Source organism: Ovis aries, chromosome 3, assembly GCF_016772045.2.
Source record: "Ovis aries strain OAR_USU_Benz2616 breed Rambouillet chromosome 3, ARS-UI_Ramb_v3.0, whole genome shotgun sequence".
Lineage (NCBI taxonomy): Eukaryota > Metazoa > Chordata > Mammalia > Artiodactyla > Bovidae > Ovis > Ovis aries.
Genome location: NC_056056.1, coordinates 189482435 through 189507282, shown reverse-complemented (window position 1 = coordinate 189507282; position 24848 = coordinate 189482435). Strand labels below are relative to the sequence as shown.

At 39.1% G+C, this 24848-nt stretch overlaps 1 protein-coding gene across 5 annotated transcripts in view; it reads left to right on the top strand.

The window, feature by feature from the left end:
* The window catches only part of RASSF8 (Ras association domain family member 8), a 140684-nt gene that overhangs the window by 106949 nt on the left and 8887 nt on the right, over positions 1 to 24848 (top strand). For all 5 annotated transcript variants that reach the window (XM_060413300.1, XM_012175153.4, XM_042247377.1 and 2 more), the window contains one exon: positions 11200 to 11404. In XM_060413300.1, coding sequence (XP_060269283.1) covers positions 11302 to 11404 — 103 coding nt within the window. In that variant the 5' untranslated portion in view covers positions 11200 to 11301. The remainder of the gene's footprint in view (positions 1 to 11199; positions 11405 to 24848) is intronic.

Below are 24848 nucleotides of genomic sequence, written 5' to 3'. Positions count from 1 at the left end.
CATGTGTGGAGGTTAGTAGCATTCATGCAGAATGGTGGCATTCCACATGAAGTTGACTCAGGCATACTACCACTTGGAAGATTTCAGCCATCAGGAATTGGCTTACAGTCAGGGCTGTAGAGGGTCTTGGAGGCCCCCAAGACTGAATTATTCACTTTTGTGTGTTGGTCTTGGTTCATTTCCATCACTTTGATAACATGCCTTCAGACTATCCAAGTGGCCTTTGTCTCATGCCTCCTGTAGCTCCCTGGCTTCTCCATATCTTGTTCTCCTGTGACCTTTTTCAAGATGCAAATTTCCAGGTTAAATTCCAAAGCAGAACACTTCCCTTATGAGTATTCTGTTAGCCAGAAGTCAAAGAATTCAAGCTAATAAACATGTCTTTGTGTTTCCATGGGATATTAGAATGATTTTACAAATGGTAACCATTTTGAGAGGATTAGGGAATAAATTACTTTTTGGTGATGTCAGTATATTAGACTGATAAAAGGAGTTATTTAGAAGAGCTTGCTTTTGAGATGAACTTTGGTTACTGGAAAAACATCTGTTCTCTAAAATGGATAATTAAAGATTTTGCTTTTTCTTGAATTATAATTATTACATAGAAATCCTGTATTTCTTATTCAGAGCTTCAATTCACAGGTCAAAAATTTACCCAAATTGTTAGTTCATATATAAGTACTGTCCTGGCAAAGTACTGTACTCCTAAAAGATTTTCGATAACTGCTCTATGACCTGTTGGTTTACACCTCTCGGTGTGGGAGAAGTCTCCATTTCAAAGTCATAGATATGAGTTTAACCTTATATTTGATTCAGAAAAATATAGTTGTCAATAAGATATCTGGAAATGAGCTTTCAATAAGAAACTCCAAATTTCATGCTAAAGAAAAAACTGAGGTTGCTAGATAATGTTTATTTTAAAATTTTAATTTTTAAAAAAGATAATTCTTAGTAGAAGGATCAGTATTTTCATATCAATGACTTTATTTTTTTTAAGGCATTCTATTTCTCACAAATGTCACTTGAGAAGTTATGCATCTTGGTTGAAGTGATATACTCAGAATTTGAATCTCAGAATGCTATCACCCTGATCAATGTTCCCTTGAAAAAAGTGGCTTATTCCAGGAAGTAGTTTTTAATAGTGTGAATTTAAGGAAATGCCGGAAATATCTAAGAAGCTTTGCTTTATATTTAAAGCAAGAGTTAAAAATCATCACAAACAGGCAAGCATATTTTATTTAGGGACTCTGTAAAATAAACGTCAACATAATTTTCTAAAACTGGAGGAATAATTTGTTGGCACTGAAAAATAAATGTGATGAAACACTTATTTTGCTGAAATGCACATTTATCATAGGTTCTCTGAACTAAAACTGTAGTCTCTTAGCACGGTTTATTAATAGGTAATTTGCCTCCTCTGTCTCCTGGAATGGCAGATTTGTACCTACTGTCCCATTGTTGTTTATTACTAGAAGTAAACTTCCAAGAGATGACAGATGAGATTTCTTAGTGTAATTTAGGACATTTTAAGAGCATTTATTTGGGTACAGTAAATCCTTTTAGAGACTAGCCTTATTCATTTCTTGGTTTCTTTATTCACCCCAATTGTGAATATATGCCCCCAAATTACTAGGTTCATGACCTCGAGAGAATTAGTTATTTAAGCTTTCTGAGACTCAGTTTTTTCACCTTTAAAAGAAGATGAGTGGTACCGAACTCAGTGAACTGTGCTGTGAGGAATAAATGGGGCATGACACGCGGGCTTGGCAGATGGTTAATACTCGTACGAGCACTCCTTGCCATGGTTGCACACGTCGTGTCTGGGAAGCATCAGATCATCGCCTGTGTTGAATGCTGTGACCTGAGGATGATGAGTAATAGAGGAAAGAGTATGGGTTTATTGGATTTAATAGTTAATACACACGCAGTACTTAGCATTATAAACGTTTAAAAACATACTATTAAAGAAAAATTCTATGATTTAGACAGATGTCTGAAAAGAAACGATATAAAGCCCTTCTTTAGAAGAGATGACTTTGTTGTGGCAATGAAGACTTTCTTTTAATAAGCAAAAGAGAAAGCAAGGGTTCTATTTAATTTTCTCATTTGTCCTTTATTGTTCCTACAAGTAAAACTTCGAACTGTATCCATCACCACTTCTAAGTGCCTCAAAATACATTAAAGAGTGGGCAGAAATCTTATTCTTATACAAAGGCATATTTTCTAAAAGCTAGTAGTTTGCATCCTATAGTATAAAACAAAGACTTTTTACAGGCACTGTGGCCACTTCCACTGCTCACCTCCCCCCCCCCCCCCCCCCCCCCGCCCCGCCCATGCTAAGTCACTGAGTAAGTTTAACAGAGTTTGACTAGTTTCTCTACCATGGGGTATCAGAACCTTTGTCTACCAGAGATGACATGTGATGAGAAGTTTCCCAAAATTGCTGAACTGGAAGACTTTATTTCCCATGGTGCATCTCTCAGGACTGCCATTCTCAAGAATTAATTTTCAGTTCAGTTCAGTTCAGTCGCTATGTTGCTGCTGCTAAGTCGCTTCACTTGTGTCCGACTCTGTGCGACCCCATAGACGGCAGCCCACCAGGCTCCCCCGTCCCTGGAATTCTCCAGGCAAGAATGCTGGAGTGGGTTGCCATTTCCTTCTCCAGTGCATGAAAGTGAAAGTGAAGTCACTCAGTCGTGTCCGACTCGTAGTGAACCCATGAACTGCAGCCCACCAGGCTCCTCCATCCATGAGATTTTCCAGGCAAGAGTACTGGAGTAGGCTGCCATATTCAGTCACTCATTCGTGTCCAGCTCTTTGCGACCCCATGGACCACAGCACACCAGGCTTCCCTGTCCATCACCAATTCCCGGAGCCTACTCAAAACTCAAACTCAAACTCCTACTCAAATGTCCATCACATTGGTGATGCCATCCAACCATCTCATCCTCTGTCATCCCCTTCTCCTGCCTTCAATCTTTCCCAGCATCAAGGCTTTTTCAGTAAGTTCTTTGCATCAGGTAGCCAAAGAATTGAAGTTTCAGCTTCAACATCAGTCCTTCCAATGAACACCCAGGACTGATTTCCTTTAGGATTTGACTGGTTGGATCTTCTTGTAGTCCAAGGGACTCTCAAGAGTCTTCTCCAACACCGCAGTTCAAAAGCATCAGTTCTTCGGCGCTCAGCTGCCTCCATAGTCCAACTGTCATATCCATACATGACCACTGGAAAAACCATAGCTTTGACTAGATGGACCTTTGTTGGTTAAGTAATGTCTGTGCTGCTTTTTTTTTTTTTTAATTGGGGGCTAATTACTTTACAATATTGTAGTGGTTTTGCCATACTCTGCTTTTTATTATGCTGTTTAGGGTGGTCATAGCTTTTCTTCCAAGGAGCAAGCATCTTTTAATTTCATGGCTACAGTCACCATCTGCAATGATTTTTGGAGCCCCCCAAAAATAAAGTCTGTCCCTGTCTCCCCATCTGTTTGCCATGAAGTAATGGTACCAGATGCCATGATCTTAGTTTTCTGAATGTTGAGTCTTAAGCCAACTTTTTCAGTCTCTTCTTTCACTTTTGTGAAGAGGCTCTTTAGTTCTTCTTTCCTTTCTGCCGTAAGAGTGGTGTCATCTGTGTATCTGAGGTTATTGATGTTTCTCTGGGCAATCTTGATTCCAGCTTGTGCTTCATCCAGAATTCATTTTGGGAGACGCTTATTTGTTTTACTAAGGTCATCTTCCTTAGCACCACTCTTGACCTTGTGTACCTTTTTATAACAACCCACTTTCCGTGATACCGTTTACAGAACTGCGTTATAGTGAAATAATGGGTTTGATTAAAGTAACCTTTGACTGGCGTCTGAGGCAGCTTTCCAAAGGCTGTTCCCGCTGTCTGCCAAATCTGGCTTCTCATCACCTTTCCTCTAGTGTGTGTTCACTGTCTCTCTCTTCTCTCACGTTACGCTTCATCCTGTCATGCTCTCCAGGTTGTTTTTCTCTTCAGTTCTTTTCCCATTTCTGCAGACAGCAGGTACCCATAGACACTTTTTACATCAGTAATATTTCAACATTAAGAAGTTATTACTTTTTTAGTTGGTAGCAATTATTCTATACAGTTTCATTGAATTCTCACATCAAATTAGTTTTGGGACGAGCTAATATGAACTCCTTTTAGTTATATTTTTTTTTACCAATTTTTTACACAAAGGAGAATTTTAGTACCTGGTGATTAGTAGTTCTTATAAGTCCTATTCAGAATATATATTGTGTTCGTTGTGCTGAATCTCTTTCTCTGTGACACAGAAAGAGCTAGCGGCCAGCAGCAGTGTTTGACTTAACGAAAGTTACTAGTTTGGTCATGAGAACTTTATTGTAACCCAGCTTATCTGTATACTATTTTCACACAGAATTCTTTGAGATGCAGTAATGTCAAACCTTGAAGAAAGCTAGCAATGAAAGAAATGTTAAAGTTGGCAGTAAGCTAGCGTGTGGTTGCATGCAGTGTCCAGGGAGTGATGAGATTTGCTCAACAGTTTGATGGTTGCTCTCACAAGGAAGTTATATCCTTTAGAGATACGCCATCAGTTCTCATCATTTGCAAGAGCCTTTGGTCACAACAGTGTCATCATCTGATAGTATATCACCTTGTTTTATGTGTTTTTCCGTTTAAAGACGCTTTGTTTAATATATGTCATTGATTCACCGACATTGAATTCACAGTCAACAGCACTACCGTACATGCCTGAGCAAAGCGTACCTAACAATGTGTATTTTTCTCTAGGTCACATTAGAGCCTTCTTGCCCTTAGGAACCCTAGACAGCGCTTCAGCACAGTGCGTGGGGACTTTTTTAAACAGTGAAGTCACCAAAAGAAACTACGAAAATGCAAAATATGACCCTATATATAGACTGAGAAAATGACATTTGTTGACAGAATGGAAGCTGAAATAAGACAGCACTGGTTTTGCCCAACCCCAGTGGGGAACACTAAGCCAGGCAACTCCAAGTTTCCACCTCTTTGTACGTGTCTGTGAGTGACCATGCAGGCACCACAAGTGTGGATCTGGGGTTGCAAATAAATTTTAGTGAGTGGGTGAGTTCACAGATAAGGAATCCACAAGTAATGAGGATCGAATGTAATTGTTTACTAAAAGCACTGGTCGTAGGGTAATATGTCTCCACAAATTTAGGTGCTTAATTCCAACAGACATTTTTTAAATTGAAGTATAGTTGATATACTATACTGTTTTAGTTTCAGGAGCACAGCAAAGTGATTCAGGGTTTTTTGTTTGTTTGTTTGTTTTCAGATTATATTCCATTATAGATCTAGGTGGTGCTAGTGGAAAAGAACCTACCTGCCAATGCAGGAGGCATAAGAGACACAAGTTGGATCCCTGGGTTGGGAAGATCCCCTGGAGGAGGGCATGGCAACCCACTCCAGTATTCTTGCCTGGAGAATCCCATGGACAGAGGAGCCTGGTGGGCCACAGTCCATAGGGTCGCACTGAAACGACTTAGCACACACACATAGGTCATTACAAAATACTGAATATAATTCCTTGTTCTATACAGTAAATCCTTGTTGCTTATCTACTTTATTTATAGCAGTTTATATCTGTTAATCCCATATTCCTAATTTCTCCCTCCCTCCCTTCTTTGGTAACCATAAGTTTGTTTTCTGTGTCTGTAAGTCAGTTCCTATTTTGTATGTAGATTTATTTGTATTATTTTTTTAGATTTCACATATAAGTGATGCCATACAATTATTTCTCTTTGCCTGACTTCATAAGAATAATATTTTCTAGGTCCATCTATGTTGCTGCAACTGGCAATATTTCATTCTTTTGTTTATGACTGAGTGATGTGCTTTTGTACATATGTATATCACATCTTCTTAAGCCAGTTGTCTGTTGATGGGCATTTGGGTAGTTTCTATCTATTGGTTATTATAAATACTGCTGCTGTGAACTTTTGGGTGTATGAACATATAAAGAAAACATATGCATCTTTTCGAATTAGAGTGTTCATTTTTTTCCAGATGTATACCCAGGAGTGGAGTGTTAGCTCTAGTTTTCTATGGAATCTCTATTATTTTCCATAGTAACTGCACCAATTTACATTCCCAACAGTGTTAGACTTCCTGGTGGCTCAGATGGTAAAGAACCTGCCTGCAGTGCAGGAGACCCAGTATGAGCCCTGGGTCAGGAAGATCCCCTGGGGAAGAGAATGGTTACCCACTCCAGTAATCTTGCCTGGAGAACTCCGTAGACAGAGAAGCCTGGCAGGCTACGGTCCATGGGGTCGCAAAGAGTCGGACACGACTGAGAGACTAACACTGCCACTACAGCTACCGTACCAACAGTGTATGAGGGGTCCCTTTTTTCCACACACTCTCCAGCATTTACTGTTTATAGAATGTTTGATGATAGCTATTCTGACCCGTGTGAGGTGATGCCCTGTTGTGATTTTGATTTGCATTTCTCTAATAATCAGCAGTGTTGGGCATCTTTTTGCTTGCCTGTAGGCCAGCTGTTTGTCTTCTTTGGAGAAATGTCTGTTTAGGTCTTCTGCCCATTTTCTGATCGGGTTGATGTTTTTTATATTGAGCTGTACAAGCTATCTGTACATTTTGGAGGTTGTCTATTGCATCGTTTGCAAGTATTTTCTACCAGTCTGTAGATTGTCTTTTTGTTTTGTTGATGGTTTCCTTTGCCATGCAGAAACTTTAAAGTTTGATTGTTGTTCAGTCACTAAGTCACATCCTATTCTTTACCACCCCAGGGACTGTAGCCTACCAGGCTCCTGTGTCCATGGGGTTTTTCCAGGCAAGAATACTCGAGTAGGGTTGCTGTTGCCGTTTCCTTCTCCAGCGGTATCTTCCCAGACCAGGGATCAAACCCACGGCTCCTGCATTGGCAGGCGAGTTCTTTACGAGTGAGCCACCAACCTAGCCCATTAAGTTTGATTAGGTCCCACTTATTTTTGCTTTTATTTCTTTTGCCTTGGCAGACTGATCTAAGAAAACATTGCTACAGTTTGTCCCAGAGAATGTTTTGCTTATGTTCTCTCCTAGGAATTTAATGGTGTCATGTCTTAAATTTATAATTAAACCATTTTGAATGTAGTTTTGTATATGGTATAAGGGAATGTTCTAATTTATTTGATTTATATGTAGCTGTCTGGCTTTCCCAATACTACTTGTCGAAGAGACTGTCTTTTCTCCATTGTATATTCTTGCCTTCTTTGTCATAGATTAGTTGACTGTAAGGGCATGGGTCCAATCAACTTTTAAGATAATAAGTGCTTCTTAGCTAAAAGAATACTTGCTCCCCAGTTGCAAGTTACTGAATAAACCTAGTTCTTCATTATAAAAATTATTAAAATAATAGTGGTTTGAATATAGAAACCTCATAATGAAAACAGTAACAACTCTGCAGTAGAACCTTACTTCTACCTACATCACTGTTTCCATGGAAAAAATGTATTCCAAATTCCAATTAAGATGCTATGGTCCTTCTGCTTCCTAAGTTTTTAGTTCCAATGATGACCAATCCACCACACGCACCTACAGTGTAGGACTTCCATTTTCCCCTCTAGTCTAGTTCTGGGAGCAGAGCTTAAGAGTTGGACTCAGAGGGTATAAAGGAAAGAACAGGGTTGCAGCTTTTAAAAGAGAGTACTTGGGGCTTCTGCTTAGAAGATGTGTCTCAAATGACTCTCAAGAGTAACCCTGATCATAAAGAAAGGAAGGAATGATTGTCAGTATAGCTGCACTCTTGACAAAAGCAAAGTGATCCTCCTGCAGTAGAGTTTTGGACCATGTGGTTGTTTGATCTCATCCATAAGGGTCTTTCCTACCCTCCTTAAGAATCTGAAAGATATTATTAGCAGTGTTAAAAATGCAGATGCTGATCTTCGCAATGATGAGGCTGTGGTAGGACGTCTCTGATCAAGAGGATAAATACCCTGAAGTTTATATTAATTAAGCAGTATTATTTATGCTCTGTGTTTTCCCACAACATTACTATACTCTGTGATATTTAACAGATGTATATGTCTTATGTTCATTTGTATTCAGTTAATGATTAAAAATTGAAGGTGAAAAGATAATAATGCAGAGAGGAAAATATATGATGGTATACTAAAACCTTTATGGAACTTAATAATGAACCTCAGAGGTTTCTTTTAAACAACAGGCTTCCTGGGGTGGGAGAGGAGGACTTTTAATGAGATCTGCTCTCTTTCTTGTTAGTTTTCCCAAGTTTAATCTTTTTAAAAATAATTGTTTACTTTTATAATGTTTAAAATTTTAATACTTTAAAGTTTTATTTCCATTTACAGTTGTTGCAAAATATTGGCTATATTCCCAATGTTGTACAATACATCCTTGAGCCTATCTTACTTCCAATAGTTTGTACCAACCACTCCCCTGCGCTGTATCATCCCCCACATCTGGTAACCACTAGTGTGTTCTCTGTGTCTCCTTATCTTTTTATACTCACTAGTTTGTTGTATTTTTGTTTTTAGATTCCACATGTAAGTGATATATAGTATTTGTCTTTCTCTGACTTACATCACTTAGCATAGCAAACTTGTCCATGTTGCTGCAAAAAGCAGAATTTCATTATTTTTAATGGCTGAGTAGTTGCCATTGAATATATATACCACATCTTCTTTATCCATTTATCTGTTGATGGACACTTAGGTTGCTTCCATATCTTGGCTATTGTAAATAATGCTGCTGCATACATTGGGGTGCATGTATCTTTTCAAATTAGCATTTTTGGTTGTTTTCAGATGTATACCCAGAAGTAGACTTGCTGGGTCATATATTAGTTCTATGTTTCATTTTTTTGAGAAACCTCCATATTGTTTTTCCACAGTAGCTGCACCAGTTTACATTCCCCCCAACGGTGCGTGAGGGTTCCCTTTTCTCTGCATCCTGGCCAACATTTGTCATTTGTGTTCTTTTTAATGATAGCCATTCAGACAGGTGTAAGGTGATATCTTCTTGTGATTTTTGATTAGCATTTTCCTGATGATTAGTGATGTTGAGCATCTTTTCATGTGCCTATTGGACATCTGCATTTCCTCTTTGGAAAAATGTCTATTCAATTCTTCTGCCTATTTTTTTAAATTGAAGTGTTTGTTTTTTTGATGTTGAGTTGTGTGAACTATTTATATATGTTGGATATTAATCTTTTACCAGCCATATTATTTGTAAATATTTTCTCTCATTCAGTAAGTTGTCTCTTTGTTTTGTTAATGGTTTCCTTTGCTAGGCAAAAGCTTTTAATTAGGTCCAAGTTTAATCTTTAAATGAAACATAAGGGACTAGGTATTAAATACATTTTATTTCAGCTTTAAAAATTCAGCTGTTTTTATTTTTAATAAAATAATTTAAATATATTAATGTAATACAATATATTAGTGTTTGACTACTTTTCATCTTAATTTATCCCCAAAACAAATAATGCCTATTCTATTTTTAGGAAATAGAGTGCCTACCAGAAAAGGAAATCAATCTTATTTAAGTCAGAACTCTTAGGTTTCCTTTCTATAAGTGGTCTCTAAATAGATTAGGAATGCTACTGCTGCTGCTAAGTCGCTTCAGTCGTGTCCGACTCTGTGCGACCCCATAGACAGCAGCCCACCAGGCTCCCCCGTCCCTGGGATTCTCTAGGCAAGAACACTGGAGTTGGTTGCCATTTCCTTCTCCTAGATTAGGAATAGTAGCATGTAAACCTCTTGTTTGAAATCTGGTATGTACACCAGTCTATATAATGTTCCAGGAAATCTAGCTGCAAAGGAACTTTTCAGGCTTTATCTACTAGAATTCTTATATTTCCTTGGCTTTGAAACCCTATTTCCCCAGAAATTTTAACATCTTACATTGCTTTGTAAATGAGGGAACACAGTTATGGGAATCAGCTTGTTGGAGGCAAATGGCCCTTTCTCTGGGCAGAAAGAGGCTTTGTGAAGCCACCTTGGCTGCAGTGGAGACAGAGAGCTGAAGCAGCATACTGGGAACCTCAAGTCTTTCTTCCCCTTGTTTTTAGGACGACAGAAAATATTTTGTACCTTCTCTAGAAAAAGTAATTAGGTTTATTCTCCTGCATTTCACATGTGTTCTGACTCTGCCCAGGTGACCAGGTGACCTAGAACTGTCTTAGGTCCTGTAAGAAAATGTGCAAGGACTAAGTTAATATTTTGTAGGAAAAGTTTTATTGTTTTTTAAATAAGTTTTTTGATAAGTAATTAATCCTGAAATGCCAGTGCCATTGTAAACCATTAAACAAATTTAAATGTTTTCTTTAATTAAATCAATCTTTATTACATGTCATAAACTTTAACATTCTTTTTTAAAGACAGCAAAGAAATAGGAAGATGACAATGGGCAAACAAATTGTAGACCGACTAAGGATTTTTATTAAACACAGGAACAGTTGAGTTTTTAAAAACCCACAGGAAAAAGAATTACATGTGATTGATTTTTAGTAGGGTAGTAATAACTTGTGATCAATAGAAGAAATCAAGGCATTTGATTTGACCATATGAGAATGTAAAATTTTCTGTTTCACTTTATTTATGCAGCTAAATAAAATATCAAACACTGGGGAAGCACAAGTAAAACAGAAAGATTGAGGTTTACATTATTGGAATAACTCTTTAATTTAAGGCAATTATCTAACTCCTTGTTAAATAAATAGGAAGAGGACAAGTAGCTCATACACGGGAAGGTTCAGTCAAAGAAGGATTACATAACCTCAGGAAGATATCTTTACAAATGTTGGCAAGGCTGCAGAAGCTAGTTCAATTATTTATGATTTCTAAAATGACCAGAAAAAACGTTTTTCTTTTTTTTAATCTCAGAAGTTATCCTAATGAAAGGTTTTTTTAATTAATAGTTTGCAAGTTGAGCAAAAGGGCTCAGGCAAGTAAATATGACTTCTTATAGTCAGTGGAGAGTGATGTTATGAGTAATACTCTAATTGGGAAGATGGTGGTACCATGAGATGTCATGAAAGGTGGCCATGGGTGTGTCTACACTGCTCAGTGCAGTTCAGTTCTGTGAATCAGTAAGCCCACGGTCATTAATGGTGGTAGGACTATGCTGTATTAAAATTTGTCTTGGTAACATTTACTTATTAGAAGAAAAGTTAAGATTTATTTTCTTAACAGTGTTTTTTCCTCTTTCTAGCTGACTACGCAGTCTCTCCTTTTCCGCGCTTTTGTGGCCAGAGACATGACCTGACACCTTGACGCCCAGTCTCAGGGCCCTCGGGTGACTGGCTGGGGCACCATGGAGCTCAAAGTATGGGTGGACGGAGTTCAGAGGATTGTTTGCGGGGTCACCGAGGTCACAACTTGCCAGGAGGTTGTCATAGCCTTAGCTCAAGCAATAGGTAAGTGAACTCTCAGGGTGTCTGAGACAGACACTTATGCCTATGCTCTCTGCTTTTGTTTCTGTTTGTTTCAAGTATAGGAGTCATGTGGGGTTTGTTCATTTGGTTCCATGATGCACCTCTCAGGTGTGCTTTTACTGACTGCTGTCCCCCACGGCCCGCTTAGGTCAGTCTGAAGACACTTTTCTCTGCCTCTCCTGGATTTCACTCATCTCGAGTCTAGAGTCTGCACTGTCTTTTCTTCTCCTGATGTTTATCCTAAACAACAATTTCTGGAACTGAAAATGTTTTCTTGAGCCAAAACATGGATTTCAAGTTCCCAGACCCTTCATTAGGGAAAATCCAATTTACTTATTATTCGGAATACTTTTAGAAAAGAAAATTAACAACAAATTAAATGACATGTTTCTTCCTGTAAAAAGTACAGGATGATAACATGCACTTTTCAGATTTTACACAGTGAAGGTGAGGTTGTCAAATCCATGCTTGCTGGCTCCATCTTATCCACTTACCATGCTGCAACTTTTCTTCTTATTTATTCTCAGTTCATCTTTATCATATTTTATGCATATATTTTAGTTGCTGTAATTCCTTTTGGAACATGATGAGTGCATAAACACCGTACCAGTAAAGCCAGTGATGTGGGCTAAAGTTTGTATTTGGATCTTAAATCCATCACTTAGCAAACATGTAGAGTTGACCCTTGAACAGCACAGGTTTTAACTGTGAGGTCCACTTACATGTGGTTTTTTCCCCAGTATTAAATCCTGCTCCACTACCCAGTTCAAGGTTAGTTGAGTCCATGAATGTGGAGGATCTGCAGATAGAGGGGGCCAGCTGACTGTAAGTTACTTGCAGATTTTCAACTGCGTGAAGAGTTGGTGCCCCAACCCCTGCATTGCGCGCTGTGCTCGGTGTCATGCTGGATTTTATTGGAAGCATGTCGAGCTAGCTCAGGCTGGAGACAAGTCACTGTTTCTGTGGCGCCTTTGCATCTGGTAGAGGTGACTGTCGCCCAGCTTTGTGGCAGGTGCACTGTTAGAAGTTGTCAGTGTCCCTGTGCAGAGACAGAGGCTTTCCTTTAATGCTGACGCCTTTCGATTTTTCCTGAAGCACTGTATAGCACACTCATATATTAAAACAATGCCGAGAGTGCTAGGCTTTCACATCCTGTGAAATTTTCTTACATTTGGCACTACTGTTACGTTTGTAGACATAAATTCAGTTAATAGAGAGGAGGAAATTAAGGCATTTAATTTTTTCTCATATTCTTTGCAACTTAGTCCTCGTCCCCTTTAAAAGCCTCACATAATTTATTTGGAGTAAATGTTTAGTATTGTTGGTTTATTATCTTTCTTAGTGAAAACTAGAATTAGCAAGTATCAAATCTAAGTTTCTTTTGTTATATTTGAGAATCAAGCCATGGACAGTGGTTAAAAAACAAGATGGAGAAGGCAATAGCAGCCCACTCCAGTACTCTTGCCTGGGAAGTCCCATGGACGGAGGAGCCTAGTAGCTACAATCCATGTGGTCGCGAAGAGTCAGACATGACTGAGCGACTTCACTTTCACTTTTCACTTTCATGCACTGGAGAGGGAAATGGCTACCCACTCCAGTATTCTTGCCTGAAGAATCCCAGAGACAGGAGCCTGGTGGGCTGCCGTCTATGGGGTCGCACAGAGTCGGACACAACTGACGTGACTTAGCAGCAGCAGCAGCAGTTTTTAGAAAAGTCAGAGCAGTTGGAGACTATAGTAAGCTACCTTTGTTCAATTGGTAACCATGTTCTCTACACAGAATTTCAAGGGGAAGCTGTCCAGATGTACCAGGTGTGTGCTTATCCGTTTGGACTGAAAAGGATACTTGTTTGTGGACAAGCTAAAAAGAAGCTTTAACTGAACCTATCCCCCAATTTTGCTTTCTCAGTAACTCAGTCCAGAACTATTTTGAAAAGTTGACAACTTGAGTACAACAGACTTTATGACATTTTTCCGTACCTGGCTAAGCAACTCTTTTTCTGATTCATAAATACTTCATTGAATTTAGAATTCACCTGAGAGATGATTCAACTGTTGATCCCCGCTTCTGTTGTCCCATGAGATTTTCTCAGCCTCGTATTCAGTGTGCTTCTGATACACACTTAGATATTTATCTCCCTTGTCATGAGAGTTATTGATACTCCAAGTCTAAACATTAAATGAAAATGTTACTGTATTTTGACCTTATTTCTACCATAAAAAATAATAGAGGACTTGTTATTTAGGGAAATTTCTGCTCTAACAAACACCTGGAGAAATCTCTGTGGCTTCACATAGTAAAAGTTTAGTTACACTAATAGCAGCTTATGGACTGAGCAAAACTGCAGATGTTTCTAAAAAATTTATAATGAAGCAACCTACAGAATAGCCTCTTGGGTTTAAGTCCACTTATTTGCCTCATATAGGGGCACTATTGGAGAAGGCAGTGGCACCCTACTCCCGTACTCTTGCCTGGAAAATCCCACGGACAGAGGAGCCTGGTAGGCTGCAGTCCATGGGGTCGCTGAGAATCGGACACGACTGAGCGACTTCACTTTCACTTTTTACTTTCATGCATTGGAGAAGGACATGGCAACCCACTCCAGTGTTCTTGCCTGGAGAATCCCAGGGACAGGGGAGCCTGGTGGGGAGCCTGGGTCGCACGGAGGTGGACATGACTGACGCGACTTAGCAGTGGCAGGGGCACTATACATATGATTAGGGATTATTGAGTTTTTCTGGATAGCTAAAATTGCTTTCAGGAAACCATCAGGATATAAAAACATGTACACAAGTTGGCAATCTGCAAATATATATAACAGCTAACAGTTTCTGATGCAGTGTTGTTAATAGTGATCAATCAAATTAAGTTAGAAAAGAGCTTAAGACAAACCATAATTTGATAAAAGAGTTTTTTTAAATATTTATTTGGCTGCATTGGGTCTTGGTTGCTGCAGGCAGGATCTTTCTTTGCAGCACGCAGGCTCCAAGTGCGGGGCTTCAGTAGTTGGAATGCATGGGCTTAGTTGCCCTGCAGCACGTGGGCCTCTAGTTCCCCGACCAGGGGTCGAACCCATGGCCCCTGCATTGGAAGGCAAACTCCCAACCACTGGACCACCAGAGAAGTCCCTTGATAAAAGATTTTACGTGTTATCTTCTAGTATAGCTGAAAATCCTTTCTGCTCTGATATTTGACTACTTGACAGGTTATATTTGGGTGGTAGAAATCGAACACTTTCTAAAATTATAAGACAGTAACTAAAAGTGAAACCACGATGACATACTTAATTGGTGTGAAGTGATTAAACTGCCCAGCAGGGGTGCGCTGTGTTGGTCACTGTACACCCTGGGCTTTCTGAAACATTCCCAATCATAAATATTCAACCTTGGTTTTCCCATATACTATCCAAGAAATGCCATTATTTCAGAGTTTGAACTGCTTCTCAAAACTGTACATGAAACAGAAAACCTTTGACAACTCATCTGTCTCAAGTTATAGTGGAGAAAATACATTTGCCTTGGTAAAATCACAAACAAAAAATATGAAAAGAAGATACTTCTGCCCTCAAGTAGCTTAGAACTTAAAGTACAGCTTACAAAAGATTAGAGAGGAAGAGAAGAGGAAGAAATCAAGGAATCAAGGGAAACGTTTTCTGATTCATATTGCTTTGTTGCCTGGTGCCAGTGAAAGTACTGAAGATTCAGAGTTTTTCTCTGTTCGCACTTCTTGTCCTCATATCTTTTTCATTTGGGGCCAGTGAAAGTGAAAGTCGCTCAGCCATGTCTGACTCTTTGCGACCCCATGGCCTATACAGTCCATGGGATTCTCCAGGCCAGAGTACTGGAGTGGGTAGCCTTTCCCTTCTCCAGGGGATCTTCCCAACCCAGGGATTGAACCCAGGTCTCGCGCATTGCAGGCAGATTCTTTACCAGCTGAGCCACAGGGGAAGCTCTTATGGGCCAGAGCTAGCATTTTTAATAGAAACAAATTGATTGGAGCTGGGGGCCCAAGGTGGCATGGACTGTTCTAAGAAGCCGCGTTTCTTAGAGTTTGCCCCAACAGAATCAGTTCTCACACAAACACATTTTATACTGAACTCTAGTTTCACTATTTGTTAATATTTCTTTCTCTTCTCTGAAAGTTCCTTCAAAGTGTGGAGGTCCTGCTTGTTTTTCTTATACCATTGCTTTTCCTGAAGCAGCTGCTCGATAAAACAGTTTCTAGAACAGTGGTGCCCCATAGACCTTTCTGCAAGGATGGTGATGTTCTGTGCCTGCAGGTCCAGTGCGGTAGCCTTGAGCCACGTGTAGCTATTATCTCCTTGAAGTATGGCTAGTGTAACTGAGGAATTGAATGTTTAATTAAAGTTTAAATGTGGCTAGTGGCTACTAGCTACTGTAGTAATATGACTAATTGCTATCTAGACTAAAAATGTCAAAACCCAAGCTTTTTGTCCCATCTATTGCCCATCCTCAGATTTCTTCCTTCTCATCTCCACAAATGAGGATGCTTGCTTTTTTTTTCCAAAGAAAAAATTTTAATTATAATATTAGAGGATGAGCTAAAGGAGGAGTAAGGGGAAGAAAGAAAAACAGGAAGAAGTAAAGATACAATGTGCATCAGCAAGCAGGCCCTCCTGCCTCCCCTCCCACCTCAGACTGCAGGCCTAGCCCCAGAGGCCAGCAAGGGGCTCTCTGCAGGACCCTGGACAAGGTCTCACAGACCTGCCTCACGACCTCCACTTCTTTCCCCACCTTGCAGGTCCTGCCTTCACTGTGGTGGGGCCAGAGGAGCCCAGGGGCCTCCTCAATTCAGTTCAGTTGCTCATTCGTGTCCGACTCTGAGACCCCCTGACCATCACCAACTCCCGGAGCCTACCCAAACCCATGTCCATTGAGCCGGTGATGCCATCCATCTCATCCTCTGTCGTCCCCTTCTTCTCCTCCTCTTTCCCAACATCAGGGTCTTTTCAAATGAGTCAGCTCTTCACATCAGGTGGCCAAAGTATTGGAGTTTCAGCTTCAACATCAGTCCTTCCAGTGAACACCCAGGACTGATCTCCTTTAGGATGGACTGTTTGGATCTCCTTGCAGTCCAAGGGACTCGTAAGAGTCTTCTCCAACACTACAGTTCAAAAGCATCGATTCTTCTGCACTCAGCTTTCTTTGTAGTCCAACTCTCACATCCATACATGACCACTGGAAAACCATAGTCTTGACTAGACGGACCTTTGTTGACAAAGTAATGTCTCTGCTTTTTAATATGCTGTCTAGGTTGGTCATAACTTTCCTTCCAAGAAGTAAGTGTCTTTTAATTTCATGGCTGCAGTCACCATCTGCAGTGATTTTGGAGCCCCCCCAAAATAAAGTCTGACACTGTTTCCACTGTTTCCCCATCTATTTCCCATGAAGTGATGGGACCAGATGCCATAATCTTAGTTTTCTTAATGTTGAGCTTTAAGCCAACTTATTCACTCTCCTCTTTCACTTTTAAGAGGCGATTTAGTTCTTTTTCACTTTCTGCCATAAGGGTGGTGTCATCTGCGTATCTGAGGTTATTGATATTTCTCTTGGCAATCTTGATTCCAGCTTGTGCTTCTTCCAGCCCAACATTTTTCATGATGTACTCTGCATAGAAGTTAAATAAGCAGGGTGAGAATATATAGCCTTGATGTTCTCCTTTTCCTGTTTGGAACCAGTCTGTTATTCCATGTCCAGTTCTAACTGTTGCTTCCTGACCTGCATACAGGTTTCTCAAGAGGCAGGTCAGGTGGTCTGGTATTCCTATCTCTTTCAGAACTTTCCACAGTTTATTGTGAACCACACAGTCAAAGGCTTTGGCATAGTCAATAAAGCAGAAATAGATGTTTTTCTGGAACTCTCTTGCTTTTTCGATGATCCAGCAAATGTTGGCAATTTGATCTCTGGTTCCTCTGCCTTTTCTAAAACCAGCTTGAACAAATGGTAGTTCTCAGTTCATATATTGCTGAGGTCAAAATGACCCCACCTGCACCTCAGAGACAAGGGGCTGAGCCCAGAATTGCAGATGAGTAACACTTGCTTTTGGAGAAGGCAATGGCACCCCACTCCAGTACTCCTGCCTGGAAAATCCCATGGATGGAGGAGCCTGGTGGGCTGCAGTCCATGGAGTCGCTAAGAGTCGGACACGACGAGCGACTTCCCTTTTATTTTTCACTTTCATGCATTGGAGAAGGAAATGGCAACCCACTCCAACAGTGTTCTTGCCTGGAGAATCCCAGGGACGGGGGAGCCTGGTGGGCTGCCGTCTATGGGGTTGCACAGAGTCAGTCGGGCACGACTGAAGTGACTTAGCAGCAGCAGCAGCAGCAGCACTTGCTGTTAATTGATTAGATCTAAAATCTTTGAATTATCTTTGATTATTTTCCTGCCCTAGTACCTTACAGCTAATCCATCAACAAGTCCTGCCCACACTACCTTCAGTGTATATTCAGAATCGTGTTGCCCTCCCCATAGCCACTAACGCTTGATACAAGCCTCCATCATGACTCACTGAGATTTTTGCAGTGGCCTTCCAGCCCATTTCGCTGTATCATTCTGATCCCCTCCAGCCTATTCTCAACAGATTTTAAAGTAATACTTAGAAAATGCACATTATCATCAGTGTTCTGCTCAAAACCCCTTAATAGTAACCAGACTCACTCAGAAAATTTTAAAGTCCATGCACTGGTCTTCAGCACCCTAGATGAATCCCTGCTTTACCCACAATCTCACTCACTGTTGATTGCTTTCCTCTTAAACACATCAGAGACATTTCTGCCTTAGTCTTTGTATCTGTTCTTCTCTCTGCTGCGAATACTGTGCACCCAGATATCTTCCAAATTCACTTCCTTGGCTCACTGCTTAAATGTCATCTTTTTAAAAATATTTTTTAATAATTTTACTTATTTATTTTTGACTAGCACTGGGTCTTTTTCTTTTAATTTTTTAGTTTGTATTGGAATATAGCTCAGTTGGTAAAGAATCCGCCTGCAATGCAGGAGACTCCAGTTCAATCCCTGGGTTGGGAAGATCCCCTAGAAGAGGAAAAGGCTACCCACTCCAGTATTCTGGCCTGGAGAATTCCATGGACTGTATAGTCCATGGGATTGCAAAGAGTCGGACACAACTGAGCGACTTTCACTTTCGCAGCTGATTAACAATGTTGTGATAGTTTCAGGTGAACAGCAAAGGGACTCAGCCAAACATATACATGTATCCATTCTCCCCAAGCTCCCCTCCCGTCCAGGCTGGCACATAACATTGAGCAGAGATCCCTATGCTGTACAGTAAGTAGGTTCTTGTTGGTTATTCATTTTAAATATAACGTTGTGTACAGTTTCTTTTTAAATTCCACATATAAGGGTTGTCATAGGATATTTCTCCTTCTCTGACTTACTTCTTTCAGTATGACAATCCCTAGTATATCCATGTTGCTGCAAGTGGCATTATTTCATTTTAATGGCTGCGTAATATTCCATCATATATACGTACAACGTCTTCCTTATCCATTCCTCTGTCAGTGGACATTTAGGTTGCTTCCTTGTCTTGGCTAATGTAAACAGTGCTGCAGTGAACACTGGGGTGCATGTATCCTTTTAGATCATGTTTTTCTCCAGATATATGCCCAGGAGTGGGATTGCAAGGTCATATGGTAGCTCTATGTTTGGTTTTTTAAGGAACCTCCATACTGTTCTCCATAGTGTCAGTACCAATTTACATACCCACCAACAGGGTAGGAGGGTTTCCTTCTTTCTATACTACCCTCTCCATCATTTATTGTTTGTGGATTTTTTGATGATAGTTATTCTGACTGGTGTGAAATGATATCTCCTTGTAGTTTTGATTTGCATTTCTCTAATCATTAGCCATATGAAACATCTTTCATGTACCTGTTGTACATGTTCATTGGAGAAATGTCTGTTTAGATCTTCTGCCCGCTTGTTGACTGGGTAGTTTGTTTTGATGCTGTTAAGCATCATGAGCTGTTTGTAAATTTTGGAAATTAATCCCGTCTTTGTCACATCATGTGCAAATACATTCTCCCAATCTGTGGGTTGCTTTTCATTTTGTTTCGGTTTCATTTGCTGTGCAAAAGCTTTTAAGTAGGTCTCTTTAATGCCATCTTATCCCAGAGCCCCTCCCTGATTGTCCATCCATGCATACCTGCGCATACATATCCACACACATGCGCATACTCCCCATCTGCCATACTCTATTTTTCTCTGTTGTACCCTGATACATTACCTATAGGCCACAGTCCATTATCCACATTTTTGAAACCTAAAAAATTCTGAAACCCTAAAGTTTAATCATAGTTTGTTAGCCATACCTGTATACCTTGAACTCATTTGGGAGTAAAAACTGATCTGATTTGATATGAAGCTGAGGCTGTTTTTAATCTGTATTTATTCAATTTGGCATGAAATTGATATATTTTAGAATTTTCAATATGTTTGACTGTGGACTTGCAGGATAGCACTCTGCTACCTTTCTGTCATCCAAAAAATTCTTAATTTTTAGCATATCTGACCTTAAAGCTGTTGGATAACGGACAGTAGACCTACATTCATTCATCCATGTGCTGTGTATTGCCTGCCACTGTTTGCTTATTCCTTACTGCCATAGCTTAAAACCGTGTCTAGCATGTAGCAGACACTCACACACACTTGTGAATAAATGAATGAATGTTTTAAAGTTTCTGTGAACTTGGTTGAAATTGGTGCAGGCTGAACTGTACAGTATAGACTGAACTTGGTGACCACCTAATGTCCTATTCATCTGTAAGATTATATGATACTTTAGAAGATAAAGAAAATAATGTATCATCACATTTAACTCTTAATTTCATATACAAATGATCGATTTTAGAAAATTATGAATTGGTTAATTTTGTATCTGCTTACAAAGTGGCACTATCTATTGTAGACTGTTTTGAAGTTTAGCAAAACACAGGCAAGGTAAAAGAATCGCTCATGACCTTGCTTCCTAGAAGTAAACATTACAAGCAATGCTTTCTATGTTCCTACAGATGAGCTTGAAAAAAAAAAGACTTCACTCTCCATAAAGCTTCATAGTTATAGCCTCACTTTTCACTACTGAATTGGGAATTAAATTTTCCACATCATTTAATCCTCAGAACAGTCTTATGAGAAGAGCCCTGTTATGACCCCTGTTTTGGAGGTGATGGAGCAAGGCACAGAGATGCTAAATGACTTGCCCAAGCTCCTGTAGCTGGTAAGGAGCATCCTGGGATTCAGACCAGAAGTCTGGTTCAAGAACCCCGCTGTTAACTACTGTTACACTGCGTTATTTATATCCTCTATAATCCCAGTGGGCAACTGTTAGAAAATATAGTTACCGACTGAATTACATGGAAGTGAAAACTAAAAATCCTTCGTAGTAAAATGTACGACTTTTTTATAACCAATATCATCTTTTACAATTTTTATATTTATAGCAATAGTATAGTGTATCAGCCATAATTCTAAGTATCTTCTATATTTTCCACATCCCTAAAAGATATGAACAAATGTGAACACATGTAATTCTCAACATGCATCAGTCAGGATGGGTAAGATTATGCTGCATTAATAAACAATCCCTCAAAACTTAGTGGTTTATATTGATGTGTTAGCTGTTATTTTGGTTAATACTATTTATGTAAAGTAACCAGCACAAAACCTAGCATATAGGGGACATACTCAATGTTAATCATTATGAAATCAATAAATGTTCATTATTTTTAATGGTAGTAAATTTGTAATAAAACCCTAAGTAAGTCCTAAGTTAATATGCTGTAATTCTGTGATTGTGTGATAGTCTCATCAACACACTGGGAAAACAGACTGTGAATGATTTAAGAATGTGTTGAATGCACAGCTAGCTGACAGGCTGCACTGTGTCACTTCATCATAAGAGTACTCTATGGGAAGTTATCTTAATAGCACATGCAGGACCTGTAGAAAATGACTGGCAAATTTGCAGAATACTTGCATATCACCAGGAAATTTATATATATATATATATATATATATATATATAGTATGTATAGATATGTATATAATCTGCCTTCCAGTGCAGGAGACTCAGGTTTGATTCCCAGGTCAGGAAGATCTTTCTGAGAAGCAACCCACTCCAGTTTTCTTGCCTGGGAAATCCCATGGGAGTGCCATTCCCTTCTCCAGAGGATCTTCCCAACCCAGGGATTGAACCCAGGTTTCCTGCATTGAACGCAGATTCTATACCACCTGAGCCACCAGGGAAGAGACCGTGTGTGTCTGTGTGTGTGCCAGTGTGTCTGTGTGTGTGTGTCTGTGTGTGTGTATTTATATATATGATACAATGTAAGTTCTGTTACAGAGCAATGTTTATTGTAAAAATTCTAAGCCGTCACGGAATGAATTAATTAGGTTCACTAACTAATTTCAAAATGTTTATAACTCAAGGGGCAAAGTATTGTCAGAAAAACTGAGTCTGACAGCATAGATTTTTCACTACAGATATAGAATAAGTCCAATGTTAACTGAATAATATGTCCAGAAACAGGAGGATATATTAGCATTAAATTCATAAGAAATCAGTACTAGGTCTCTGTCATGTTCTTTTCAAGAACATACATTATTCATCTTTGGAGTAAGGAGAATTTGATACTGGAGAAAAAAATCATGTCAGTTAAAACTAAAGTTTCTGCAGAGCATTTATAATCAGGGTGTTTAATTGAATATATTCTTATGGCCTGACACTATTTCTGATAAATGTATGTTCAGTGTATATTTGTTGAATAAATAACAAGATGTGACACTTTTAAATGATGATTTTACTTTTTGTCTCTAAGAAATTTCTTAAAATTGTTTCTAAAACAATAGTTGCCACTCTTTTTAAATTGTTGAAATAAGGGCATAATGCTTCTGGATGACTCATATTTGAATATTTGAGTATATATTTGGGTATATATTTCTAAAACTTCATATTACTTCATAGTCTTGTATTCCGCTTTAAACTAGGTGAAAGTCATCTGTTACCTCCTTTTAATGATGTCACTCATACAGTGAGTTTCCCCTAATGCACTAAAATCTCTCTGTGATTTTCCTCATTATATGAAGTTAATGATTCTTGGGATTATACTCAATTGCTTCAACTCTTCTAAAGTGTAGCCAGTATTTATCATTACAGATTATAGCATTCAGACCCAGGTAGCCAAAAGCTTTAAACTACAAATGCCACAGATAGATAGATATTCCTTTTTGTTTGTCTTAGGCTACATTGAGATAGTATACAAGGTAAAACTAAATGTATCCATTTAATAAACTGCGCTAAAAGGAGTTCTGCAGGAAGAATTGGAATCTGTCTAAATGAAGTATTCAGATTCTGTAAGACCTTGCCAAGTATAGGTATTAAAAACAATGATTATGGGATTTAACTCTTACATAAACTATCTAAAACCCAATTTCTATAATAAAATCAAAGTATTAATTCATTTACCTCTTAAAAAGCTTTTTTATGTTGCTGGATTTTTTTTTTTTTTTTTTTTTTTTTTTGCCTAATTGCACTAAATATGCATTATTTAACAGAAAGGAAAAGCTGGCAGTAAAAGCAATACTAAATAATCTACCAAGGCATTCTCATGGAGTAGCAGTACCATTAAGCATTGGAAGAATCAGCTTTATATATAATTATGACTCAGTTACAGGCCTTAAGAATTTTTATTTTGTTCATACAGTATAATTATTCAGTTTTCTTTTTAAAGACACTTCATGGCCTGGTAGGATTAGAGAACATTCTACTGGTCTTGTCTAACCCTTCATATAAACTGGTGAGGACATGGGGTCCAGGTGGCAGGAGAGAGATCCTAAAAGTCGCTGACAGACACCAGAGCCAGGAACACAAAGTGCTGTGATCTTTGAAGCAGAGTATACATGTGGAACGGGTTTAACCTTGAAGATTGGTCATGTGGTTTTTCTGCGGGTAATTACAGTCATTTTTAACCTAAAAATCTTAAGAACATTTTTATTCCAGAAAGCCAAATCCAGGTTGCAAAGACATTTCAGTCTCCTTGTTTGCCCAGGTATTTTGATAATAGTAACAACTAATGGTGCTAGTGATAAAGAATCCGCCTGCCAATGCAGGAGGCACAAGAGACGTGGGTTCGATCCCTGGGTTGCGAAGGTCCCCTGGAGTAGGAAATGCACCCTGCTCTGGTATTCTTGCCTGAAAAACCCCATGGATAGAGGAACCTGGCGGGCTACAGTCCATGGGGTCGCAAAGAGTTGGACACAACTGAGTGACTAACACACTGACTGTCAGAACCTGTGAGGTGCTACTGCCTTCCCCATTGTAAAAGTGGAGGAATGCTGCCCATCCATTCAGTAATTTACCCAAAATTAAAACTCCAGTCTGTTTGTTTTCGAATCTTCCAAGTTTTCAGCTGCATCCAAAATTTGGGTTTCCTTAAAGATCATACACATATACTTAGAGCAATGTCATTTTTCAGCTTTTGAATTGCATATGTGAGTGTTCATATATACATATCCAGATTTCCATTTATTGGACCAGTAGTTGAGGAAATACTGCTACTGGTCCAGAAGTTCATGAAATTAAAAAAGAAGACAGAGGAAATAAATCTGTAGCTGTATATGCCAGTATTATAATTGCTAGATGGCAGGGGGAGGTTTTTTGGTAGTAATATTAACTATTAATGGATACTTTTTAAAATTGAGATATCATTGATATATAGGGGCTTCCCTGGTGGCTCGGGGAGACCTGGGTTTGATCCCTGGGTTGGGAAGATACCCCTGGAGAAGGGAATGGCTACCCACTCCAATAGTCTGGCCTGGAGAATTCCATGGACAGAGGAGCCTGGCAGGCTACAGTTCATGGGGTTGTAAAGAGTCAGACATGACTGTGCGACTTTCACTTTCATTGATAGATAACATTAGTTTCAGATGTCTAATAGACATTGTTCACAAATTAATATCCACCTGACCCACACGTCTTAAGTGGAAATATTTAGGAAGCGTATTCAAACTAGTGACATAAAGTCTTCTGAATCTTTATCTTCCATAATCACTGTTATATTCAGTATATTTTAATATAAATATAATTTTATTCTGTTTTTGTTCTTTAATGGTATAATTTTTGCCTTGTTAATTTTTTTTAAAGACTCTTTGAAGTTATTATTTATCAAAAGTGAACAGGATTTCTCTTCAGGTCCCACTTTTTATATGAAATTGTTTTGAAGGGTTGTTTTCATTGCAGTGATTTTTTTTTTTTATTTGCCACAGGTATACAGGAAGGTGAGGGCAGAGGAAAGGCCTGTCCTGTGCCTGTTAGCTGGGTAGCAGGCCCTCCATTGGCTCCATGTCCCCCTTCAGGAGGAGAAACAGGGGCCCCAAGCTTCCCAAGTCCTG